This window comes from Peromyscus eremicus, chromosome 9 (genome assembly GCF_949786415.1).
Source record: "Peromyscus eremicus chromosome 9, PerEre_H2_v1, whole genome shotgun sequence".
Lineage (NCBI taxonomy): Eukaryota > Metazoa > Chordata > Mammalia > Rodentia > Cricetidae > Peromyscus > Peromyscus eremicus.
The window spans coordinates 104224198-104248269 of record NC_081425.1 but is presented as its reverse complement, the minus strand read 5'-3'; the positions used below and the strand labels follow the sequence as shown (position 1 = coordinate 104248269).

Here is a 24072-nt window from a genome sequence, read left to right as displayed (position 1 = left end):
TGTTGTCTTTGTTGTTTTTTTAAACCAGATATAACAACCCTGAGAAACTTTTGGAGACAAGATGTGGACGCTGTGGCGAGTGGGCCAATTGTTTTACGCTGTGCTGCCGTGCGTTAGGGTTTGAAGCTCGATATGTGTGGGATTACACAGGTACAGCATGTGGTAGGAGAGAGGAGGAAGTCAGATAGGAAAAGGGCTCTATAGACTTAAAATTCAGATTTATGGCCTAAGCCCCTCCTTTTGTCTTTGTTATGTCAGCCTAAGTTTTCTATTCAGCTTCTGCCTTAGTTTGAGTTTTTATTGCTGTGAAGAGACACCATGACCACAGCAACTCTTATAAAGGAAAACATTTAATTGGGGCTGGCATACAGTTTCAGAAGTTTAGTTTATTATCATCATGGCAAGAAGTATGGTGGCATGCAGGCAGACGTGGTGCTGAAGAAGGAGCTGAGAGTTCTATATCTTGATCCATAGGTAACAGAAGGAGACTGTGAGTCATAGCAGGTGTAGCTTGAGCATATAAGACCACAAAGCCCACCTCTATAGTGACACACTTACTCCAACAAGGCCAGACCTCCTAATAGTGCCACTCCCTGTGGGCCAAGCATTCACACACAGGAGTCTATGGGGGCCATTCCTGTTCAAACCACCACACCTTCTGTAAAGTAACAGCAGTACCAACGTCACAGGCATTCGCAAAGCTCCATAAGATTTTTGTAACACACTAACCCTATTCCTGGGAGCTGGACTCTATCCTTCTAATCTTTTATCATGACATTCATGGTAGCCCTGTTCTGTGTGGATGGGAACATACGTAATGATGTGCTGTAGAGATCATTTTTTAAGGGATTGTAGTTTTCATGGCTATATTGCAGCCTACACAAGCACTCTGAAGAAAGCCTTGGTATTTGACTTGGTCTTCATTTAAAAATTATTGTTATGTCTGGTTGCTTTCTATGTTTCAAGGTTTTCCTTATTTCCACTATTATTTTAGAATCAGATGAAACCTTCAATTAATAGTCTCCTCACAGAATCAAATATAGAGCCTCAGGCGGGGTATGGTGTCACATGCCTGTAGTCCCAGCATTCAGCAGAGGTTGTGGCAGGAGGATTGAAGCCAGCCTGGCTATCCATTTACCTATTGATGAGACTCCATTTTAAAACTAAATATAGACCATAAATAACCAGAAATCCTGTTAGGCCTTCTTCTGGGTCCAAGAGAGATTGTAGTTTCAGAAGTCACATTCATTCCTTCAAAGCCTGGAAGTTTTGATGCTTTGCTCAAAGCTTTGCTGGCTTTAGAGTTACAGCACACATTATTTTTGGTTAAGACTTAAAGTGAGTACATTTTAAAGAATTTAATTACAAATATTCTATAATTGTGTGTGTCACAAAATGCTCTAAGAATCATTACATACAGTTATCGAAGTCATTCTTGTTTTATAAACTTCTATTTCCCTTTTCTTTCTCTTACCCCACATGAGTAGACCATGTTTGGACAGAAGTCTATTCTTCTTCTCAGCAGCGGTGGCTGCACTGTGACGCGTGTGAAGATGTCTGTGACAAGCCTCTCCTTTATGAAATAGGATGGGGCAAAAAGCTTTCCTATATCATAGCATTCTCTAAAGATGAGGTAGGCCATAAGAGAAAACATTCCAAGAATAAAATTACTTTAAAGTATGTTTGACATACAGGTCACATACGTTTGCAGTATGCTGTTTAATATGTCATTTGTATATACCATAACTCATTGTAATCAGTGTTTTCAGCTGTGGGTGTACCAAGGGATGTTTATATCCATGTACCTATAAATGGACATTGGGTGGGCTCAGTTTTTATTATTTTAAATTAAGCTGCTACAAGAATTCAAGTATATACTTGCTTTTTCTCTGATAACTGCCTAGGAGTAGAATGGCTGGATCGTTGTCAAATTATTTTGCAAAGAGTGGCATCATTTTATTTTCTTACCAGAAATACATGAGATTTCCAGTTTCTCCACACCTTTGCCTAAGTTTAGTGTGGCTTTACTTTTAAATTTAGCCCTGTCAGCAAGAGCACAGTTGTGCTTTCCCAGTGTGCTGTCCTAATGGCACAGTGTGTTGGAGCACGTGCTAGGTGTTCATTTTCCAAACCTGCGTCTCCTTTGCCTAATTTTCCATTGTGTATTTTGTTCTCTTCTGAGTTTTGAAAGTTTCTTTTTATGTTCTTATGTAAGTGTTTTTTTTTTTTTTTTTTAGAATTATATGTTGCAAAGATTTGCCTGGTGCGTTCTAAGTTATTTGGAGAGAAAAAAATCGTAAATCCAGTTTAGCATGTTCTCTTACAGATTTTGCTTTTCATGTTGTATCTAAGAAAGTTTTGCCTGCCTCATAGCAATAATTTTCTCCTGTTTTCTTTTTAGAGCTTTTATATTTTTAGTTTTACATCTTAATGTAAAACTCTGATCCAGTTGGAGTTAATTCGGTTGAAATTTATTTTGAGCGTGTAGATAATGAATTGTTCTGGCATAGTGTGCTGGGAAGATTGGACATTTTCCCTCAGTTGTCCTTTCTGTCAGAAATCAGCTGTGGAATAATATAATCATGAGGGCAAAGTTTGCTTCATTTAATTCTGCAGTGGCTTCAGCTTTAAACTGAAACCCGAATATTCTGAAAACTTGATCCTTTTACTTATCAGTGTATTTTGTTGAAAAAATTAAAGCGTATTCTTTTCAATGTCTTTCATTTTCATTGTTTTACTATGACAGCTGAGGTTGGCCTTGAATTTGCATTCCTGCCTCAGATTACTAAGTGCTGGATTATGATTAAAATCCTCCATGCTCAGCATTTTTTTTTTTTTGATTGAGCAATACCCTCAACCCTGGTTTTAAAATTCTAACAAAGGGTGATATTTTTCTGAGTTGCATTATAGCTATTTATAGAAAATAAAGGATCAGTGTGATTTTCTTAAATAGTTGTGTTCTGTGATTGGTTCCAGGTAGTTGATGTCACCTGGCGATACTCTTGTAAACATGATGAGGTGATATCCAGGAGGACCAAGGTTACAGAAGAGTTACTTCGAGAAACCATTAATAGGCTTAATAAGCAGGTATGTGATGGGTATCATTTTAAAAAGGACATTTGAAATTTTACATATCAGGAATAGCCAGTTTTAACTCTTTATTTAAATAATTTATTGAGACAAGGTCTCATGTAACCTTGACCTCAAGTGCAACACCAATGCCTAGTTCTTAAAAATTCTTTTATTCTTTGAGAATTTCATGCAGTATATTTTGATCATATTCACCATTCCACAACTGTTCCCAGATCCATTCTACCTCCCTACCCACCCACCCAACCTCATATCCTCTTCTATTTTTTGTGTAATTTGTGCTGCCCAAATATTCTTGTGTATGAGGCCTGGCATGCCTGGAGCTTGATCTGCCTGCCAGGAGTCACACCCTTAAAGAAAACTGATTTTGCTGATCCTAATAGCTCCTTAGCTGGTGTGGGTATGCCCACCTCCTTGCCTCCATGCTGAGACTTTGTCAGATTTGAGCTTGTGCAGCAGGTTTTGTGCATACTGTCACAACTACTGTGAGTTTTACATGTACAACTGCCCTGCTGTGATACCTGCTATGTCTTTGCTTAGAGTCAGTCACCCACAGTGTCTCTTGCAGTCTTTCTGCCCCCTTCTTCAGTGACCCCCAAGACGAGGGGAGGGGTGTGCTATAGATGTCCCATTGAGTGCTGAGAACTCTGCAGTCTCTTAGTCTCTACATGTTGACTAGTTGCCATACCCAAGTTTATATATGCAGAGGATGGATGGAACCCAGGGCCTTAGGGATCCTAGGCAAACAGTTTACTAAATGAGCTGTATCCTGAGCCCCTGTTGAAATCCCTAAAGTAGTAACATCTTTCTAGCAAGAATAAGCCAGTGCCTTTTTATTCATGGAAAATGTGGATAGTCCATTTAAGTATTATGGTGTTTTATGTTAAATGCCACATTCCTTCTCAAAGTTCAGTAAAACAACATTTCCATATTTGAATATTTGCATGAGATGTGGTTGTGGGCTGGTGGGATGGCTCAGTGGGCAGAGTGCTTGCTGCATAGACATGAGGATCTAGTTCAGGTTCCCAGCACCCATGTAAACTACAAATGTGGTAGCTTGCACCTGTGACCCCATCACTTAGCAGTTACACACGGGTGGGTCCCAGGGCTTTCTGGCCAGCTAGTCTAGTTATGGTGGTGGGATTCAGTGACATTAGAGGTCCTGTCTCAAAAGTAAGATGGAAAAAGATAGAGGATGATACCTGATGTTAACAGTTAACCTGGTTAACACACATGCACACACACATACACCACACATATTTGCACACCACATATACATACACACCACACACATGTATAGCACACGCACACGTGCATACAGTATGTCATTGCTGAGCCTGTTGGTAAATGCTTGTAATCCTAGCAACCCTAGTCATTGGGAGGCTGAGACAGGAAGATAGTGAATTCCAGGCTAACTTGAACTGTACAGTATGACCCCATCTGAAGAAACAAAAATTGACTTGTTTAATTATCAAACTGTATCTTGACGATAATGATGCACTTGTATTTGTGTTCAAATGTATATATAATTGTATGTATGAAAATTTCTGAAATAAGGTATGGAATGATTATAGTGATTACTGGAGAAGGGAAGAACTAGGGGTCTGAGACGGAAAAGTCACTTTATACCCCTTTGGTAGTATTTTGTGTACATACACAGTTTTGTCATACTTTAAAAAACAACTGTTTTGCTTTGCCTGGCAAGAAAAATGAAGCCAATCTTCCCTTCGACTGACTCTCGATTGATGTGTGTGACAAGATCTCAGTCTGGTCCCACTCACCTTTCTGGAGACCCTGGCCTGGAAATGTGTGAACCTAGCTGGAGCATTTACATTTGCTTAGGTTTCCCTGCCTTCTACTCTGCTAGGAATTCTGTCTTGCTTCTCAGAGACTCAGCCCACATTTTGTGCCTGGTTTCTCAGCCTCTTTCTCATATTTCTCTTGCTTAATAACAGGCAAGTCCCTGGCTGGAGAGAGGAGTACAGTATGGTCCTTCACATTAGTTCATTCCCCCCCACTGGAATCTTCTTGCATCCTGTCTCCTTGGTAGCTTCCTATTTTATACACTGAATCCGTCTCCCCTCCCCCACTCTGCGTGTGCACATGTGGGTGGGTGAGTGTAGCTTTTCTTAGCAAGGCCATTGGCATATGACAAGCTAGTCCATTGCAACCAGAACAGAAGGTGCTACCTCCCATTTTAAAGCTCAGTAATCCAGGTCATGAAGAGTTGAAAATAGGTACTAAATGATTTCTCAAAATAAAATATATAAAATTAAGTTTTCCATATTTTTAGATTTTGTAAGTAGTGTGGAAATAAAATTGATTCCATTTTTCAAGACCTCTGAAAATATTAATGTTTTTATTTTGCTTATTGGTGGACTTCTGTATTCCCCTAAACTCTGATTTTAAACATTCATTACAGAGGCAGCTGTCATTGTCAGAAAACAGAAGAAAAGAACTTCTCCAGAGGATAATTGTGGAGCTGGTTGAATTTATATCTCCCAAAACCCCGCGACCTGGAGAACTTGGTGGAAGAGTGTCTGGGTCATTGGCTTGGAGAGTAGCCCGGGGTGAAATGGGTCTAGAGGTATGTGTTCTAGCCAAGGAATCAGACTTTCTTGTTTGCTGTACTACACTCTTGGCTTTCAGAAGACTGAGTTGGCAAAAGAGCAGAGTCATTTTCCTACTGGGAGGTTTTATGAGTGAGATATAGGGATAGGTTTACAATATGAAACAAGATTTAAATCTCATTTCTCTTCCATTTTAAAACTAAAATAGACACATTTCTTATAATCTGTTGCTTTAGTGGTTAAGGCTTTCAAAATCTTCCTTATGTAGTCTGTAAGAATTCTTAGGTAGCTGTTCCTGTTAGCACCGACCTGTACCCCTAGATGTTAGGGAGACTGAAGCAGGAGAGTTGCAAGTTCAGTGTGGCCGTGTAGTGAAACTTATCAGAATGAAAAGGGAGAAGAAGAGCTCGAGTGAGGCTCAGCTTTAGAGCACTTGCCAAGTATGTGTGAGCCGCTAGTTCATTCCTCAGTGCTGAAGGAAGGCTTGTTATCACGTGTTTCGTCTCTGGAAACCGAGGTAATAACACTGGAACTGATTTGTGTAGCTTAACTCTACAGTTGGGGCTCAGGTGAAAGTCTGTGTACAGTGTTCTGTAAAAAGCATTGAGACATAGTGCATTGGATCACCTCTTACCTAGAGAGCTTCAGGTAGCGTTGCTGGATTATTCAACATCATCTAGGAAGCTACATAATGAAAAGTGCTTGAAAGGAAAGTGATCCATCACATATTGTTACCAGACAACTCAACAGTTCTGAACAAATTAATGTTTTATGTTACCTTTATGTAAATATGCATTAACATTTTTCAGGTGTTCTAAAGGAGTGAATTATCCCCATTAAATATTGTGTTTGCTTTTTTGTTTATCCCATCATCTGTGACAGGCTGCTAGTAATGTTGGTTTAGCTGTAGAATTACAACAGCCAAGCTCAACAAATAGTTCCGATCACTGCTGACACAGTGCAAGTTAGGAGTCTGAATCTAGATGAAGCCATTAAAGAGAGCGCATTTAACTCACAGCTGTGTTCACTGAAAGCATGGACATTATTTAGGTCTTCATTTCCTTTTCATCTTTGGGGTGAGTGTGCTTCCTCTTACATGGGTATACACTGATTAAACTTAAAATATGAACTGGGTCAGAACGAGATCATTTTCCCCTTTTGAAAACTTTGAGAATTTCTCAGTTGCTGGAGACCATCTTAGTGCCGTCGATTTAAAAAGAAACCACTGACTCCCATTTTACAAATGAGAGTTCTAAAAGTGAGCAGAAAGGAATGTTAATCCTAAAAATATTTGGATCTTAATCACAGTCATTTGGAGCAAGAAGAAAATACTTTCCAGAAAGGAAAGTTTTATCTTAACAGTTTTATACAAGCCAAGAGTGATAGCACATGCCTGTAGTTCCAGCCCTAGGGAGGCTGAGACAGGAGGAACTCAAGTTTGAGACTAGCCTGAGCTCAATTTTGTATGAAATATTAATCTTATTACATGTTGTTTAGCTTCTTTGCATAATGCTACATTCAATAATGTACACACATTTTCTTTTCATTTGATAATTAGTCATCCTTTAATAGAGAATAGGTAGTCATTCTAAATATTTCCTTTGGTTGGTAACGCATTCTGAAATAACCTTGATAAAACAGAGGACGTGGGTTTGTAGGATTATTTGCTTCATATTCTCAAGGTACTGAGTCCTCACTGTCACAGGAAGAGGGAAGGAAGAGGGAGGAGCAGAGAGAGAAAGGGAGAGTTAAGAAGAGAATTGAGAATGTTAAAATAGAACTTATTAAAGCCAAATTCTAAAAAATAACTTTCTTTTATTTACCTTTTGACAGTGCAATATACAGGTTCTGCTAGAGAATTATATTTTTTCATATATTCTCTTTCATATAGTTTTTGATATTTTTTTTAGATAAGATCTTGCAGTGTACTTCAGGTTGGCCTCAAACTTGATACCCTCCTGCCTTAGCTTTCCCAGTACTGTGATTATGTTTGTACCACCACACCCTACTTTGTGCTACTATTTTAAAACATTAACAATCACACACACACACACACACACACACACACACACACACACACACGCACACACATTAGATATTTTTACAGTGTTCATTGTTTCTTGTACTTAGGGAGTTTTTGTACTTTTTAATATCAAGAGCCTAAAGTTTAATACAAAATTATACCCCATCGTCCTGATGAAATAAAAAATAATATATCAGCCAGGCGGTGGTGGCGCACGCCTTTAATCTCAGCACTCGGGAGGCAGAGCCAGGCGGATCTCTGTGAGTTCGAGGCCAGCCTGGGCTACCAAGTGAGTTCCAGGAAAAGGCGCAAAGCTACACAGAGAAACCCTGTCTCGAAAAACCAAAATATATATATATGAAGAAACATATCTTCACTTTCAGATGTTTGATGTATTCACTGATTTGGGGTAGAAAAGACTATTTTACTTTTAAATCAGACATTGATTTACTTTGGATGAGAACATCAAATTTGTCTGGGATTTTAAGCCAAAACAGGCTTTTATAGTAATTTTTACATGACAAAATACCTCTTTGACAAATTCCTAACTTATTGTATCAAGAAAGTACATTTTAGTGAAATGGTTTAAGCTTGAGGCCTAAAGGATGCCAAAGAGTCATGTATGTGGAGATTCTAGACAGAGGGTGACATGGGTCAGGGTCCTGAGGCAAGAATCCACTGTCCCTTTCTGACAAACTAAGAGGAAAGTAACAGTGAGATACAGCAAAGGGAAGAGCAACACTGAGATCTCATTGACAGGCGGTGAACAGTCATCTACAGGCTGTAAGCCTTGCTAAAGAGTTTGAAGTGCTGTAGAGTCACTAAAGTGAAGTGTCCCAGTTGGGCAAGGTGGCACAAGCTTGTCTTCTTGGTATTCAGGATGAGTATGTAGAAGTATGGTGAGTTCAAGACCAGCCTTGGGCACATAGTGTAAGATCTGGTCTCAAAAAAATAAAAAGGAAGAGAGAGTATTGGTAAAAAGAGATGCATCTGACATTGTGCTTTTAGATCAGGCTTTTAGAAAGGTAAGAGTGCAAAGATGAGAGTGAGATTTGGTGTCAGAGTCACAGATGGAGGTGGAAGAGTGGAAAGGAGAAAAATGTAGGAGTTTAGGTAGATGTATTAGTTTTCTATCGCTGGGGTAAACCATCATGACCAAGGTCACTTATATGTGGCTGGCAGCAGGCGGGCAGCAGGCAGCAGGCAGGCAGCAGGCAGGCAGGCAGCAGCAGGCAGGCGGGCAGCAGGCAGCAGCAGGCAGGCAGGCAGCAGGCGGGCAGCAGGCAGCAGCAGGCAGGCGGGCAGCAGGCAGCAGGCAGGCAGACAGGCAGCAGGCGGGCAGCAGGCAGCAGCAGGCAGCAGGCGGGCAGCAGGCAGCAGGCAGGCAGACAGGCAGACAGGCAGGCGGGCAGCAGGCAGCAGGCAGGCAGCAGGCAGCAGGCAGGCAGGCAGACAGACAGACAGGCAGGCAGGCAGGCAGACAGGCAGGCAGGCAGGCAGCAGGCAGGCAGGCAGGCAGGCAGACAGGCAGACAGGCAGGCAGGCAGGCAGCAGGCAGGCAGGCAGACAGACAGACAGGCAGGCAGGCAGGCAGACAGGCAGACAGGCAGACAGGCAGGCAGCAGGCAGGCAGGCAGACAGGCAGACAGGCAGCAGGCAGGCAGGCAGACAGGCAGGCAGGCAGACAGGCAGACAGGCAAGCAGGCAGACAGGCAGACAGGCAGCAGCAGGCAGGCAGCAGGCAGGCAGCAGGCAGGCAGCAGGCAGGCAGGCAGGCAGCAGGCAGCAGCAGGCAGGCAGGCAGCAGGCAGGCAGCAGGCAGCAGTCAGGCAGCAGCAGGCAGGCAGCAGGCAGACAGGCAGGCAGGCAGCAGCAGGCAGGCAGCAGGCAGGCAGACAGGCAGGCAGGCAGCAGCAGGCAGGCAGGCAGCAGGAAGGCAGGCAGACAGGCAGGCAGGCAGGCACTGAAGCAGCAGCTGAGAGCTCACTTCTTGATCCACAAGCAGGAAGCAGAGAGCTCACTAGGATGGCAGGAGGTTTTTTGAAGACTCAAGCCTCCCCCATGACACACCTCTAACAAGGCTAATCCCTCCCACATAGTTTCTCCAAAGGAGACCAAGTATTCAAACATGTGAGTCTGGGCACCATTCTCATCCAAACCACCACCATAGATGATGAAAATTAAATCCCAACTCACACTTCTTCTCTCCCAATGCGAGAGAAGTGTTGTATCAGTATTGCACTCATTATATGTAAGCTGTAAAATCTTTTCTGAGTTTTCTCTGGTGTAATACATTTTTCCTTTTCAGTTTGAGTGGGCCTCTTATTATAGTATATAACATTTCTTCTTTTTGTTTTCATGTCTCCATAATGTTGAATAGAATTTGTACTTTTTTTTAAGAGAAAGGAAACCCTGTTCATCCCTTCTGAAAATGAGAAGATCTCTAAGAAGTTTCACCTCCGTTATGATATTGTAAAGGACCGTTATATCCGAGTCTCAGACAACAATGAACACATCTCTGGATGGGAGAACGGTGTGTGGAAAATGGAATCCATATTCAGAAAAGTTGAAACAGACTGGAACATGGTAATTTAATGCATGAAACTTTAGAATTTGTATTACTGTTTAAACATATAGATTGCCTCCATTTTCTAATTATATACAATATGAAAACTGATATAATTGCTTTTGATAATTCTTTAAATGGGAAAAGAAAATCATGTTCTCAACATTTCATCAAAAATGCACTAGAGATTCTTGCACTTATAGCATGGAAATATCCATTTTCATCAGCGTTCAAATATAATTCTTTCTAAAAATTTCATTAGATTTATTCATTATATTTTATGTATGTGTTTTGCTTGCATATATGTATGTGCACCATGTGCATGCTTGGTATCCCCAAAGGGCAAAAGAGGGCATCTGGTCACCTGGAACTAGAGTTATGGGTAGTTATGAAACACAGTGTGGTTGTTGGGAATTGAACCTGGGTCCTCTACAGAGCAACAAATGTTCTTCACCACTGCCCGAATTTAATTCTTTCATAGGAAAAAGTAGTCAAGTAACCAATAACCCTCATGACTGTCTATCACATAACTATGTAAGAGTGCTATCATTTAATTTTTTTTCTTCCTTTTTATTTAAAAGCTTTTTTATATTTTACATACCAGCCACAGTTCCCCCTCCCCCCACCCACTCCCCATCAACTCCTCAGAGAGGATAAGGCCTCCCATGGGGAGTCAACAAAGTCTGGCACATCAAGTTGAGGCAGGACCAAGCCCCTCCTCCCCCGTGGATCAAAGCTAAGCAAGGCATCCCTCCGTAGGAAATGGGCTCCAGAAAGCCAGTTCATGCACTAGGGATAGATTCTGGTCCCACTGCCAGGGGTCCCACAAACTGCCTAAGCCACACAACTGTCACTCACATTCAGAGGGCCTAGGTTGGTCCCATGTAGGTTCTCCAGCTGTCAGTTCAGAGTCCATGGGCTCCCACTAGCTCGGGTCAGCTGTCTCTTGAGTTTCCCCACCATGATCTTGACCCCCCTTGCTCATACAATCCTTCCTCCCTCTCTTCGACTGGACTTAGAGAGCATGGCCCAGTGCTTAGCTGTGGATCTCTGAATCTGCTTCCATCAGTTGCTGGATGAAGGTTCTATGATGACAATTAGGGTAGTCATCAGTCTGATTACAGGGGAAGACCAGTTCAGGCACCCTCTCCACTATTGCTAGTAGTCTTAGCTGCGGTCATCCTTGTGGATTCCTGGGAGTTTCCCTGGCACCAGGTTTCTCCCTAACCCCATAATGGCCCCTTCGATCAAGATATCTCTTTCCTTGCTCTTCCTCTCTGTCCCTCCCCCAGCTCAACCATCCAGTTCCCTATGTTCTCATCCCTCCTTCTCCTTTCCCCCAATTCTTTCACAACCATGTATTACCAACCTACTAAATACTAGCAGCTGGGAAGTTTAGTGGATTTACCCCAACATCCAGCAAGTTAACTATCTCACAACCGTCATTAGGATGTGAGTGAGCACAAGTACTGGTTATTTCCTGTCTATGCCCTACAATGTTGAAGAAATGAAGCTTGCACTGTGGTTACTCACTGATACTTACTAAATTGCACATTATTGTCATTTTACCCATAAGAAATAAGAGCTTTGCTTTCAAGCATCCCTGTTCCTTGGAAACACCATAAATAATCTGTGTTACCCTCAAGACATGAATAGATAATACTGTATTTTTTATTGATAATATTGGAGGGCAGGGGATGGGCACACATGCCATGGCACATGTGTGAAACTCAGAGGATTGCTTTATGGGGTTGATGCTCTCCTTCCACCTTTCTGTGGGTTCCAGAGACTGAACACAGGTCAGCAGACTGTTTGGCAATGCCTTTCCCACTGAGCCATCTAGCTGCCTCTTCCCCTAGCCATATTATTGATAGTTGTCCCCTCCACACACACACAGTGTTGATTAACTCATAGGGAGCTTTAAAATTAACTTACAAAAAATATTTAAATAGGACATTGTTCGCTTGTAAGACATTGGGTAGAATAAAACAGTAAGTCACAGAATACAGGTGCCACATTCATAAGACAGTACAAAGAAACAAAACTAAGGTCTGCTTCCTGTCTTGAATTCATTGTGAGCTTTTGTTTCTAAACTTACAACTTCCCTATTAGAAGGTTCAGTTTAAGTTCCATCTAATGGGGGCTGGAGAGGTGGCTCAGAAGGTAAGAGCACTTGGTATACAATCATGACCTCAGCACCTGTGAAACAAGCTGGGTTCCACACGTACCTATAATCCTAGCTGTGAGTTGGGCAGAAACTGGAATATTACTAGAGCTTTCTGGTTTCCAGCCTGAGAAAACATGTGCCCAGGTTCAGGGCGAGACCTTGCTTCCAAAAAAAAATAGAAATAAAAATTAATAAATGAAGAGGCCTGCCACATCCATGCATGAGCATAGGTACCCACACTCACATGTGTACATACACTCACACAGACATGCGCGCGCGCGCGCATACACACACCCACACACACACACACACACACACACACACACACAAATAATCTTTAAAAATAAACTAATAAGCCAAGCAGTGGTGGCACACACCTTTAATCCCAGCACTCGGGTGGCAGAGCCAGGTGGATCTCTGTGAGTTCAAGGCCAGCCTGGTTTACAGATCGAGATCCAAGACAGGCACCAAAACTACACAGAGAAACCCTGTCTCGAAAAACCAAAATAAACAAACAAATTAACTAATAAATAATCAAATTTAATAATAAAGTGAGGAATCCTTACTGAACCAAGAAAGGGTTATGGGATTATTAAACTTGTAATTTCACAAGTATTTTTACTTAACTAAAGAAATGCATAAAAACAAAACAATAAAACTTAGAATTTCAAGGTGTGCATGTCTCTAATGATTGTGTAGTTCGTAGAAGATAGACATCTTCTGGAAGACTGTCCTTAGCCTAAAAACTCCTAAGCAGAAAGTAGAATGGAACAGAAACTTCCTTACTCAGGACCTAGCTTGTACTTGCTGAAATGAAGAAAGCTCATGCTTCTCCCTAGCCATCAGTGTTGCTAGGGAAAATAATAGTAGAGAAAATGATGATGTGTGGCAGAAGGTGCAGTGTGCTGAGAAGTAGGACAGCTCTGGCACACTTCTCTTTTGTCTTTCACACTTGTGTGTTCATCTGCAGACATTTGCTGGGTGCCTGTTATATATACCAGGCCTCTTCTTAGCTATATGAATGAATATGAGTCCCTTCTCTTACCATCTAACAAGGAAAACATAAACAGCCATCTTAACTACCATGCAGTGTGCTATAATAAGGATGTCAGTGCATTGCTATGGAAACGCTAAGGTAATTAGCTCTGGCTGTGGGAGTTGGGCAGATCTCCATAGAACAGGCAGTATTTGAGCTGGACACTGAAAGATGAGTAGGTGTTCATCAAAACAGCAGGCACATATCGCCTGTTTTGATACATGGATCAAAAAAGAACATTGTAGTCAGAAAGGGTGCATTGTATGAGGAGTTATGAGATGTGAATGAATGCAAAGGTCATTAGAAAGTACACATGCCTATTTGAGACATGCTTTGATTTAGTGTAGAGTAGGGCACAGTACTTTATGTTGAGTGAATGTGTTTCTAGCTATAGGGTTTAAATCCTGTAAAAATATGTTAAATCAATAAAAGTACTAGAATCTTGGAGAGGGGAGGGAAGAAGGGAGGAAGATAGAGACTTAGAATAGCAATTTTCATTAAACCTTGTTTCTTCCGTTTAGAGACATCAACCATCTTTAGTTGTTTGCCAGCTCTTCTGACTAGTAGGCCAGTTCCCAGCAATCCTTTACTCAGTGACATCCCACACAGCAGCCTGTTTTCAAAGTCTTAGAGACTCTTACCTCCCAAGGCCACACAGACATACTAAATTTGCTGGCTTCCAAATACAGTGTTCAGTATTATCTGAATTGAAAGGAACATAAAAGTCAAACCAAGAAAAGGACCCTCTTTGAGAGAGAGGCAAGTGAGCACCTCCCCTTTAAAAGCCAGGAGAATGATGACCTAGCTTGTCTCCATGTCTGCTGTGCTTCCTTCAAGCATGTGCTGTTTTCCAAAGTTCAGTAGCTCTTGAATTGAGTGTTCTTCCAGAAGTCACTCTGTTTCTCCAGCCTCTTCTTGCTTGGTGCTCTGCTGTGCACCTACCCTGCCTTCCGCCTTCTCCTCAGAACCTCCCCTCCTCTCCCCTCTGCCTTCTCAGAACCTCCCCTCCCCTCCCTCTGCCTTCTCCTCAGAGCCTCATTTACTTCCCTTTTGACTGACTGCTTGTCCTCAGAGCTTGCTAACGTCCAGGCCCAGCTAACTGGGACTTTCCCCTTCGGTAGATTCTTTTCACTGTGTACCGTGCACCTTGTCTTCACGTTTATTCAGCAGCTGTATGTAAGAATAGACTTGTCGCTCTTAGAGCAGCAGCATCTTCAAGATCGTTTCCCACTTCTTGCCATACTCGTGTATCTGATGCCTAATACATGTTCAGTGTTTGCTGCAGTCTGCTGCATGTAAGAATGAATGATTGAATGTGTGGACTGAATCTGCACCCTTGAGTTCACCTGCTTATCCTTTCTCTTTCATCCCTGTAGTGCTCAGAGCCTTTCACAAGCTTCCTGGTGATTGATTTACATCTCAAGCCCAACTTTTGAGCACCTTTTTTCTGTCACTATACTCATTTGTGTCAAGAATTTTTCATTTAGTCACTCAGCAAGCATGCAGGTTGACAAATGTGGTTGGCGTTCAGGATGAAATGAACAAAGAAGCAAGCCTCAGGGGCTATGACTGTGCTGCCTAGTTTTATGACAATTTGACACAAGCTAAAGTCATCTGAGAGGAAGAAATCACAATTTAGAAAAATGCCTCCTTAAGATCAGGCTGTACACAAGCCTTAGGGCATTTCTTAATTAATGATTAATGAGGGAGAGCCCAGCCCATTGTGGGTGGGACCATCCCTGGGCTGATGGTCTTAGATTCTATAAGAAAGCAGACTGAGCAAGCCATGGGGAGCAAGCCATCAAGCAGCACCCCTCCATGGTCTCTGCATCAGCTCCTGTCTCCAGGTTCCTGCCCTGTTTGAGTTCCTGTCCTTGCTGCTTTTGATGATGAACTGTTAAATAGGCCTGTGAGTAAAATAAATCCTTTCCTCCCCATGTTGCCTTTGGTCATGGTGTTTCATCACAACAATAGTAACTTCTAAGACAATGACCTAGTATAAGAAGGATATGTGGACTAGCTATTTGATAGCATAAGTTCTAGAGGAATATGAATCTCAGATGTTGAAAAGAGAAGATGTAAAAAGTCACTAACTTCCTGATTCAGAAATAAGATGTGAGTAGGCTTTTATAAGAAGACAGTTTTTCAGCTTCAGGACAAGATATGGAACAGAGTACATAGGATTGTGGAAATAGTAAGTAGGGAAGTACAGAGATGGGAAACAAGTTGTGCTCGGGGAACAGTGTGTGGAAAGGGTATGCAGAGAAGTGGGGAGTGAAAGTAGAGGGGGAATGTTGTCAGATCCCAAGAACTCAAATGACCTTGCAATTATTGAGTCAGGGAGTATGGGGTGATTATACTATTACCCCAAGGAGGTAACTCCAGAAGCTAGAGGTGGGATGAATCAGAAATAGCACAGAAGGATTTAAGTACAGGGCAGCTGAAAGTGGATTCATTGTCATTTCAGTGATAAAATAGAATAACCAAAATTAAGATTCATGAGCAATGCCAGTGTGCCAGCAGTGAATTAAAGTCCCTTGAAGTACAGATGCTCTGCTGGGTGTCTGTGGGAAGGGTGCCTACAGGTGCCTGTGGAATGAATGGGAACTTAGAGTGAACCTCAGCAGTCCATACTGCAGAAGTTCTTCACAGAACTTCACTAAAAGCCAGACCAGAAAGTCACAGCAAATGTTTCTCAGTCCTGAAATCTCTATCCATTTGTATATTTCATGACTGACACCTCACCCACAGGCTGTACATGCCTCGGTGTATGTGCATATGCTAAAAAGGGCTGGGATGGGTTGCTGGAGAAAAAGCTTCATGATTCCAGTTTTACCAGAGTTCCTGCTAAGGTCAGAGAGCAGCACTCATCTCTTCAGTACACCCGTGGAGTACATAGAAAATATGCACAGTGGAAATGAAGCCTGTCAATTAAAAACCCAGTAAGCAGCAACTGGTCTGGGAGTAGGACATTGAAGACAACAACCTGCAGGGGCCAGCAAGGTGGCTCACAGATTATGAACATGTACTGCTCTTATAGAGGATGCAAGTTCAGTTCTCACCAAGTCAGGTGGCTCACAACTGCCTCGAACTCCAGCTCCAGGGGATCTGAATCCTCTTCTGGCCTCCACTGTCACATGCACTCACAACATACACACACACACACACACACACACACACACACATACCACTATTTGGGAGCTTAGAAAATGTTTTCTGTCCTAAATAAGATAGAGTTACTTGTCCTGCTGGTATTCATTAGTCATAGTCTTGACTATAATCAAAGTCTTTCTATAAATCATATTTAGTGTGCTTCAGGTTACCAAACTAGACATTCCTACCACATCTAAAAGTATCATTTCATCATTCGAGTAAAAATACTGTGGACAGAATATATTGTATGAAAAAGAAGTAAGAATTTTTTAAATACAAATATGGTTTGTTTCCATATTTTATTACTTTAGCCTAAGTACCCTTTTATTTGCTCACAGTGTGTTTGTTTTTTTTTAGGCATTGATGAATTAAAAACCCTAATAAATCTTAAGTTTCTATGGTCTTAAAAGCTACTACCTTTAAGACTAAAAAGTAAATAAATTTGTAACCGAGTAGTTCTTTCAGGCATGTTCAGCAGCTTTTATAATCCTTAAGTTATGATCAGAGCTACAGTTGTGACCCAGACCCTCTCAATACAATCAAGGTAATTCTTAGAGTACGCTAGTAATTTGAAATTAACTTGACTTTAAATGACTATACTCTGTGCCCATCCATTAGGGGAAACATGGACTTAGAAATGTTTACTGGGGTGTAAATGTCTATTTTTGTCTTCACTGCTTTCTCCTAGACTTAGCTCTTTCTGACCGCCTTTCTTCTGGTAGCTGCTTTGTTTGGCTTATCTTTCCTAAATAACAACCTTTAGTGGCCACTCCCTTAAAGGGGTATTCAGGCTGTGACTAATCCTTAAGTGGATACCCAGTAGTTTAAAATGGTTGAGACCAGTGACTCCCAGGGAACATGGTACCATCACAGAGTCCCAGGTTCTTACAAACAGCTACAAGAGGAACATACAGTATGGAATTGTGAACACTAGAGGGTGTTAGAGCGAGGCTGTCCTGAACTTAAGTGGACTTGATAGTGCTACACATCTGAGCTTATGAAAAGCAAACAGTGGTTGACTATCCATATCTGGGGGTGGGGGTTGAGGCAGGGTCTTGCTGTCAACCGTGGCTGGCCTGAAACTTGCTGTGGCATTAGACTGGCCTCAAATGCAGAGATTGCTTGCTTCTGCCTCTTGCTTTATACATACATACATACATACATATGTACGTACATACGTACACACACACACACACACACACACACACACACACACACATATATATAGATATATAAAGTGCAGGTGCCTGTGGTAGTTAGACCAGAAGAAGAAGCCAGATCTTTTGCAGATAGAGATACAGGAAGATGTGAGCCACCTAATGTCGGTTCTAGGATTGGAATTCAGGCCCTCTGTAAGAGCTAAGACATTCTCTTAACAGCTGAGCCATCTCTCTAGCCCCCAAGACTATCTTCGTAGAGCAAGATTGTTCAGTAGATATATTATCTCTAATTTACTAATTCTGATAACATTTAAAATTAATAAGTGTTGCCCTCACTAGGGTTTCTATTGCTGTGATAAATCTTTGCCAAAAGCAGCTTGGACTATACCTTTGTAGTCTGACTGAGGGAAGTCAGGCAAGAACTCAAGCAGGGAAGTAACTTGGAGGCAGGAACTCAAGCAGAGACCATGGAGGGGTGCTGCTTACTAGTTTCTTCCTCATGGCTAGTTTAGTTTGCTCTCTTATACAACAAAAGACCACCAGACATGGGCCCTCCCACATAGACTTGCCTTCATGCATAATATATATAACCAGTCTATTTTGTAGCTTTAGCTAAAAGTGCCCCCTTAAGCAAATTAATTTATCTAGCATTCAATTTTTTTCATGGAATGAACTAAAATTACTAAAAAAAAAAAGAAAATGTGAACTACTTGTCTGCTTTTCAGGTGAGATGTGTTTAAGGCTAGAGATTTCCTCAGTACTTGATTTTTCTAGTATTTGTTTTTTAAGACCTGACTAGTGCTGTGTTTATTTATATATGCTGGTTTCAGTTCCACTGTGTTTGTAACCATTGGTAGCCTGGAGTATCTGGTACGAAGACTGATTCTAATTGAGCTTTGTATTCACCTTCTCCAGATCATTCCTCATCTATAATGTACCCCAAATGCAGCTTCATTTTCCATAGTATGTTTTCACATTAGTGTTCTTGGATTTCCTGCAAACATACAGGGCTTAGAAACACTATCTATCTTATACTCGGCAGCAGTAGTTTCTGCTAAGTGACTGTTTTCAGCCCCTTGCACATTAATGGGAACTGCAATTATATTGTTGAATATGAACTAAGAGCTATAGATTCACAGGTTTTCTTTATATTCTACTTTCTCCTGCCATTTGGAGTATTCTGGAAGGGTAATTTTCTCAAGAGTCCTTCATCCCAAGTATATCTAGGTTTGTGTCAAGTTGACAAAAACCAACCTGGAAAAAAAGTATTAGTAGAATGATAATAGTGGTTAATTTTACCTGATGATAGAGACTATAATACAAAATACAAAAAGATGCCGCCATAGTAGGTATTTCCCATATGGTCCTTTCAACCATATGCCCCACATTTAAAGAGTGTCAGTTATGTGTTTCTAGATGAACCAGTCAAATTTGAGTATTTTGCCCATTTGTGTGTATTATATAATTACACATTTTTAATGCTTGATAACTACTTCAAGTTTATTAGAACCTGCTCCCCCATGAATCCAGAGCCTCAGAGCACTTTTGATGTGGTTACATTAGACAGAAACCCAAGAGATAATAACACTGAAGTAAGGAGAGGTTGGCAAGTTCAGGCACGATGAAATTTTAAAAGATTTGGAAGTTGACAGTTTAAATTTAAGGCAAGAGCCTGGTACTTGAGATACATGCTAGACTAGGCAGATGTCATGGAGAAAGTGGGACTTAAACACTTAAATCTGATGAGAGTGGTTAGGACAGAGCTGGGTTAGGCAGGGCATCGAGATGCAAGTGTTATACTGTACGGCTAGTGCAGCGTAGTGAGGACGGGGTCTTTTCCAGAGCCCTTCTTTCTCTCATGCAGACTCACAGAGGTGGTGTGGGAGTACAGACAGAAGAGGAGATAATAGAGGGAGATTCTTAAGCTCAAGCCCAAGTGAGTGGGTCAGCCTACAGAGGATGAGGTACAGATGTAGTCGCATGGCACATAGAGAGAGAGGTCTCCTATGACAGGGGTATGGTAGAATCAGCCGGTAGACCTGGGCTCCTTACACTGTGGCTGTTTAAAGTGGGAAGGAGCACTGCGTGTAAGAGCAGGGAGTACTCTGGAAAGGCAGGCCTGTACGGCACTTCTGCATCCCTCGATGGTGGCTGAGCAGATGTCTTGTCCGTGGAGAGGCTGTGGCCTCACTGTGGGAAAGTATGTATGAAAATCCTGACTGAGGAGATGAGCTAAGGGGCAGTCATTTATAAGGACAATTCATGCTCAGCATTGTTCCTCTCAATGCTTGCTTTAAGTAATGAACTTCTAAACAGACTATAGTTTAGGGACACATGTACTCTAATAACTTTCTACACACCAAAAGATGCCATAGGATATTGCTGATGGCAACAAAAAAAGTGCTAACAGAATCTTTTTCCTCAGGAAAACTTCATCTTTAGTTATTGTTTATCTAAAGTGTCCTGCAGTGATGAGACTTCAGCTTTCTGCACTGTCTGATTTCTTTTGAAAAGTCCTCCCACTTGCCCTGTCTTTCTAGGTGTATTTGGCCCGAAAAGAAGGATCATCTTTTGCTTATATTTCCTGGAAGTTTGAGTGTGGGTCAGCTGGCCTGAAAGTAGATAACATTTCCATCAGAACGAGTAGCCAAAGCTTTGAGAGTGGATCCGTGCGGTGGAAACTACGGTCTGATAAAGCTCAAGTCAACCTGCTGGGAGGTGGGTGCCAGAGTGCAGGCTGTGGGCTGCATGCATTTAACTGAGCTGTACCAAAGCGTTACTCATATCGCTGCGGTAAAATATTTAATCTCATTTTGTATTAGACAGACTGATGGGGGTTTGTGTGTGTGGTGAAACACGTGCAGGGGAAAAATATCTCTGTTCCAAAGGATAAATTGCTTTTGTAAAGAAAAATATCTGCTTTTTAAGGGTTGAACTGTCAGTCCTATAAAAAGTACATTCCAACCCTCCCGATGCTTTTCAAATTACCAAAACTCAAGTATAAATTCTTTTTTTCCCTCCAACAGATAAAAATCTTCGTTCCTATAATGATTTTTCTGGTGCCACAGAAGTTACATTGGAAGCAGAATTAAGCAGAGGAGATGGAGACGTTGCTTGGCAACATACCCAGCTGTTTAGGCAAAGCTTAAGTGACCATGGAGAAAATGGCTTGGAGATAATTATAGAACTCAGTGACCTCTGAAAGCCTGAGCTTCAGGGACAAGCTGGCCACAATCAGGAACTAGCCATGGCCTCCAGTGGTGGGTTAGCTCAGTGTGTGTCTAGTTGGCAGTTCATCCTGTCCAACAGGTTTCTTTTGCTGCCTATACATCATGTAATCCTCATTAAAATATATCTTCATAGTGTGGACCATAAGAAATCTTCAATTAAAAACTCACTTCTGCCTGTGATTAAACTTTGACATAAGATGTGGCATAAAATAACCATATGAAGTTCTAATCTAAATACTGTTAGTTAAGTGTAAAAGGAAATAATGGTATTCATGATTAAATGCTGCTCATAACTGATAAAAATCTGGGGCTACTAGTCACTTAACATTTTCTGATTAGATTTTCATAACATTCTTAATTTTGAATAAATATGAAAGTCAAGTATCTCTTAAGTTATATGCATGAAGGTTTTTATGATTGTAAATGTATGGACAGTTAAAAAATAAAGCAGATTATTTTGTCTTATACTTTTTCAGTGCTTATATTGACTAAAAACTGGCTTTTTGGGGTATGATGAACATTGAAAACTACCTCAGTGTACACAAGTTATGAAAATATTTAACACAGCTTGAATTCAAAGATACATTGCAAATTCCATAATGTATGGAACTTGGTAGCTTTGAGTTATAAGCTACCTCGTTGAATACAATATTCTTGGCTTTGAAACTGTATTGTATGAGAAAGTTAAACAATGTAAATGAGATCTGAAGCCATTAGATGGAAAGCAGATGCATTGGTACTATAGTTTAAGTTTCATGAATCGGTTTCTAGCTATAGGATTTGATGCTAAATCACTAAAAATATTAGAATCTTATAGAAAGGATAGCAGTTGTTATTAAATGTCATCTCTCCCATTTAAATCAGCATCTTTAGCTGTTTACCAACTCTTAAATAGTAGGCCAACTTTTGAGAAGTACTCCCTTGCTAAAAAGTTGTATTTCCCTTTTTTCCATAAATATGTTTTATCATGATCCTGTATAAAAAAGTGAACTGAATAAAGGAGGACCAAGAAAGAATACAAGGCTACATTTGGCTATATGAGAACTATCTTTAAAAAAAAAATCTGCTTGTTAATTTTCTAAATAGCTTATGTATCTGAACTTATTGATATTTCTTGAATATTAATTTTCTGGAACTCTCAGACTTTGATTATTCATAGTAGCCTAAATGGCTAAAGTACCCACAGCTGGAGACACTGGACAGCAGCTGTGGCCTGGTGAGTGCATGAGCTCGGTTGGGCTTCAGTGGTCAACTCTGAGATGGGAAGCTCCAGGTCTGCAACTGTCTATCAGTAAGACGGTGCTGGACTTGTTGAAACACAAATGCTTCTGCTTTATCTTCGCAGAACATACATTGTAACTTTTACTAAGTCCTTACATAGAAAATGAGGAAAAAGGGCAGTTGGACATTTGGAGATTAAACCTAGGGCCTTGCATATGCTAGGGAGCTGCACCCGAACTTCCACACTGTAATGTCTCCCATGAGGGTTTCAGTGCAGAGAGTCCAATAAATGCTAACATTTTATCTGAATGTTGAGAAATGGTGTAGAAATCTGAGAAAATTCTCATTAGTTCGTGAAGTAGTAAACTAGTAAGGGAGTTGGTGAGCCAGGCAAGTGAGCTGATGGTCCAGTCCAGCCTCGCCGGTAGTCCAGGCTCTCACAGAGGGCACATTTCATAGTCATACTCCAGCCTCGCCGGTAGTCCAGGCTCTCACAGAGGGCACATTTCATAGTCATACTCCAGCCTCGCCGGTAGTCCAGGCTCTCACAGAGGGCACATTTCATAGTCATACTCCAGCCTCGCCGATAGTCCAGGCTCTCACAGAGGGCACACTTCATAGTCATACTCCAGCCTCACTGACAGTCCAGGCTCTCACAGAGGGCACACTTCATAGTCATATTCCAGCCTCACTGATAGTCCAGGCTCTCACAGAGGGCACACTTCATAGTCATATTCCAGCCTCACTGATAGTCCAGGCTCTCACAGAGGGCACACTTCATAGTCATATTCCAGCCTCACTGATAGTCCAGGCTCTCACAGAGGGCACACTTCATAGAGTAGTTGAGCTCTCACTTGCTAACCCTTTCCTGTATAGCTGCAGAATGCATGGAGGGGACCAGGAATAACACCAGGCCAGACCCCTGATCCTGCTTCTGATAGCTTAGCCATTTGCCCCAGTGGTCATTGTTCATAATAAGCCTGCAAATCCCACACCACCCCCGCCACCAGTTCCACTGACACTGCTTTCTGCTGCAGTGTTGATTAGTGTTGGTGTTTTTTTAAAAGATTGCATCCTCAAAGCAAGTAGCACATACATCTGATGCTTTGATCACTTTACAAGGAAATAAATGCTTCTGACTGAGAGACACCTGGGGAACATTCACCTTGCCATGGAATTTTGAGGTCCACAAGATGAGAGGTAATTTAGCTCAGACTTTCATTTTGTCACTACAAAAAACTCAAGACCGAAAAAGTTCAATGACCCGTCCAAAGAGTTCAGTAAGTGGCTACACAGAATCTTCCAGAAATGTAAGGCTATAGACTCAGGAGTTTGTGGTTACCTTTTTATGGATGTTTCTCGGATACTTTAACAGCAGTGCACTGGGAAAGACATAGTTGTTCTTAGAAGCAGTGACTTCTCTATAAGCTATTCTAAACTCTGAGGGTCTATAATAATAGAAGTGTGGTGCTGTGGTTTTACTTGTGTTCTGAGAAAATCTCACAAACTAAGAGATTCTTAAATACTTTTGAGAAAAATGAAGACTAAGCCAATACAGGTTCCAGCTGATTTATTACACATAGCCGTTTCTTCTAGATTTGCCCAAACTGCTAGATGGTAGGTAATGTCTTATCCCCAGTGTGTAGACATCAAGGTGAACGGCTAAGTGGAAGCTAACTGTGACAAGTGAAATCTTACCATCTTTCTTAGTTTGTTCTCTCCTCCCAAGCCTTTGTTGTTTTGAGACAGAGTCTCTGTAGCCCATGCTGGCCTCGAACCTGTGCAGTCCTCCTGCTTCAGCCTGCCAAGTGCTAGGATTACAGGGATGACCACCATCCCTGGCCTCTTAGTTTTCT

General features: G+C 41.5%; 1 protein-coding gene across 3 annotated transcripts in view; it reads left to right on the top strand.

Annotated features, from left to right (window-relative positions):
* The window catches only part of Ngly1 (N-glycanase 1), a 57978-nt gene extending 36518 nt beyond the window's left edge, over positions 1 to 21460 (top strand). For all 3 annotated transcript variants that reach the window (XM_059274185.1, XM_059274186.1, XM_059274187.1), the window contains 7 exons: positions 29 to 150; positions 1488 to 1633; positions 2977 to 3087; positions 5513 to 5677; positions 10084 to 10269; positions 20306 to 20483; positions 20792 to 21460. In XM_059274185.1, coding sequence (XP_059130168.1) covers positions 29 to 150; positions 1488 to 1633; positions 2977 to 3087; positions 5513 to 5677; positions 10084 to 10269; positions 20306 to 20483; positions 20792 to 20967 — 1084 coding nt within the window. In that variant the 3' untranslated portion in view covers positions 20968 to 21460. The remainder of the gene's footprint in view (positions 1 to 28; positions 151 to 1487; positions 1634 to 2976; positions 3088 to 5512; positions 5678 to 10083; positions 10270 to 20305; positions 20484 to 20791) is intronic.
* Positions 21461 to 24072: the final 2612 nt, after the last annotated feature.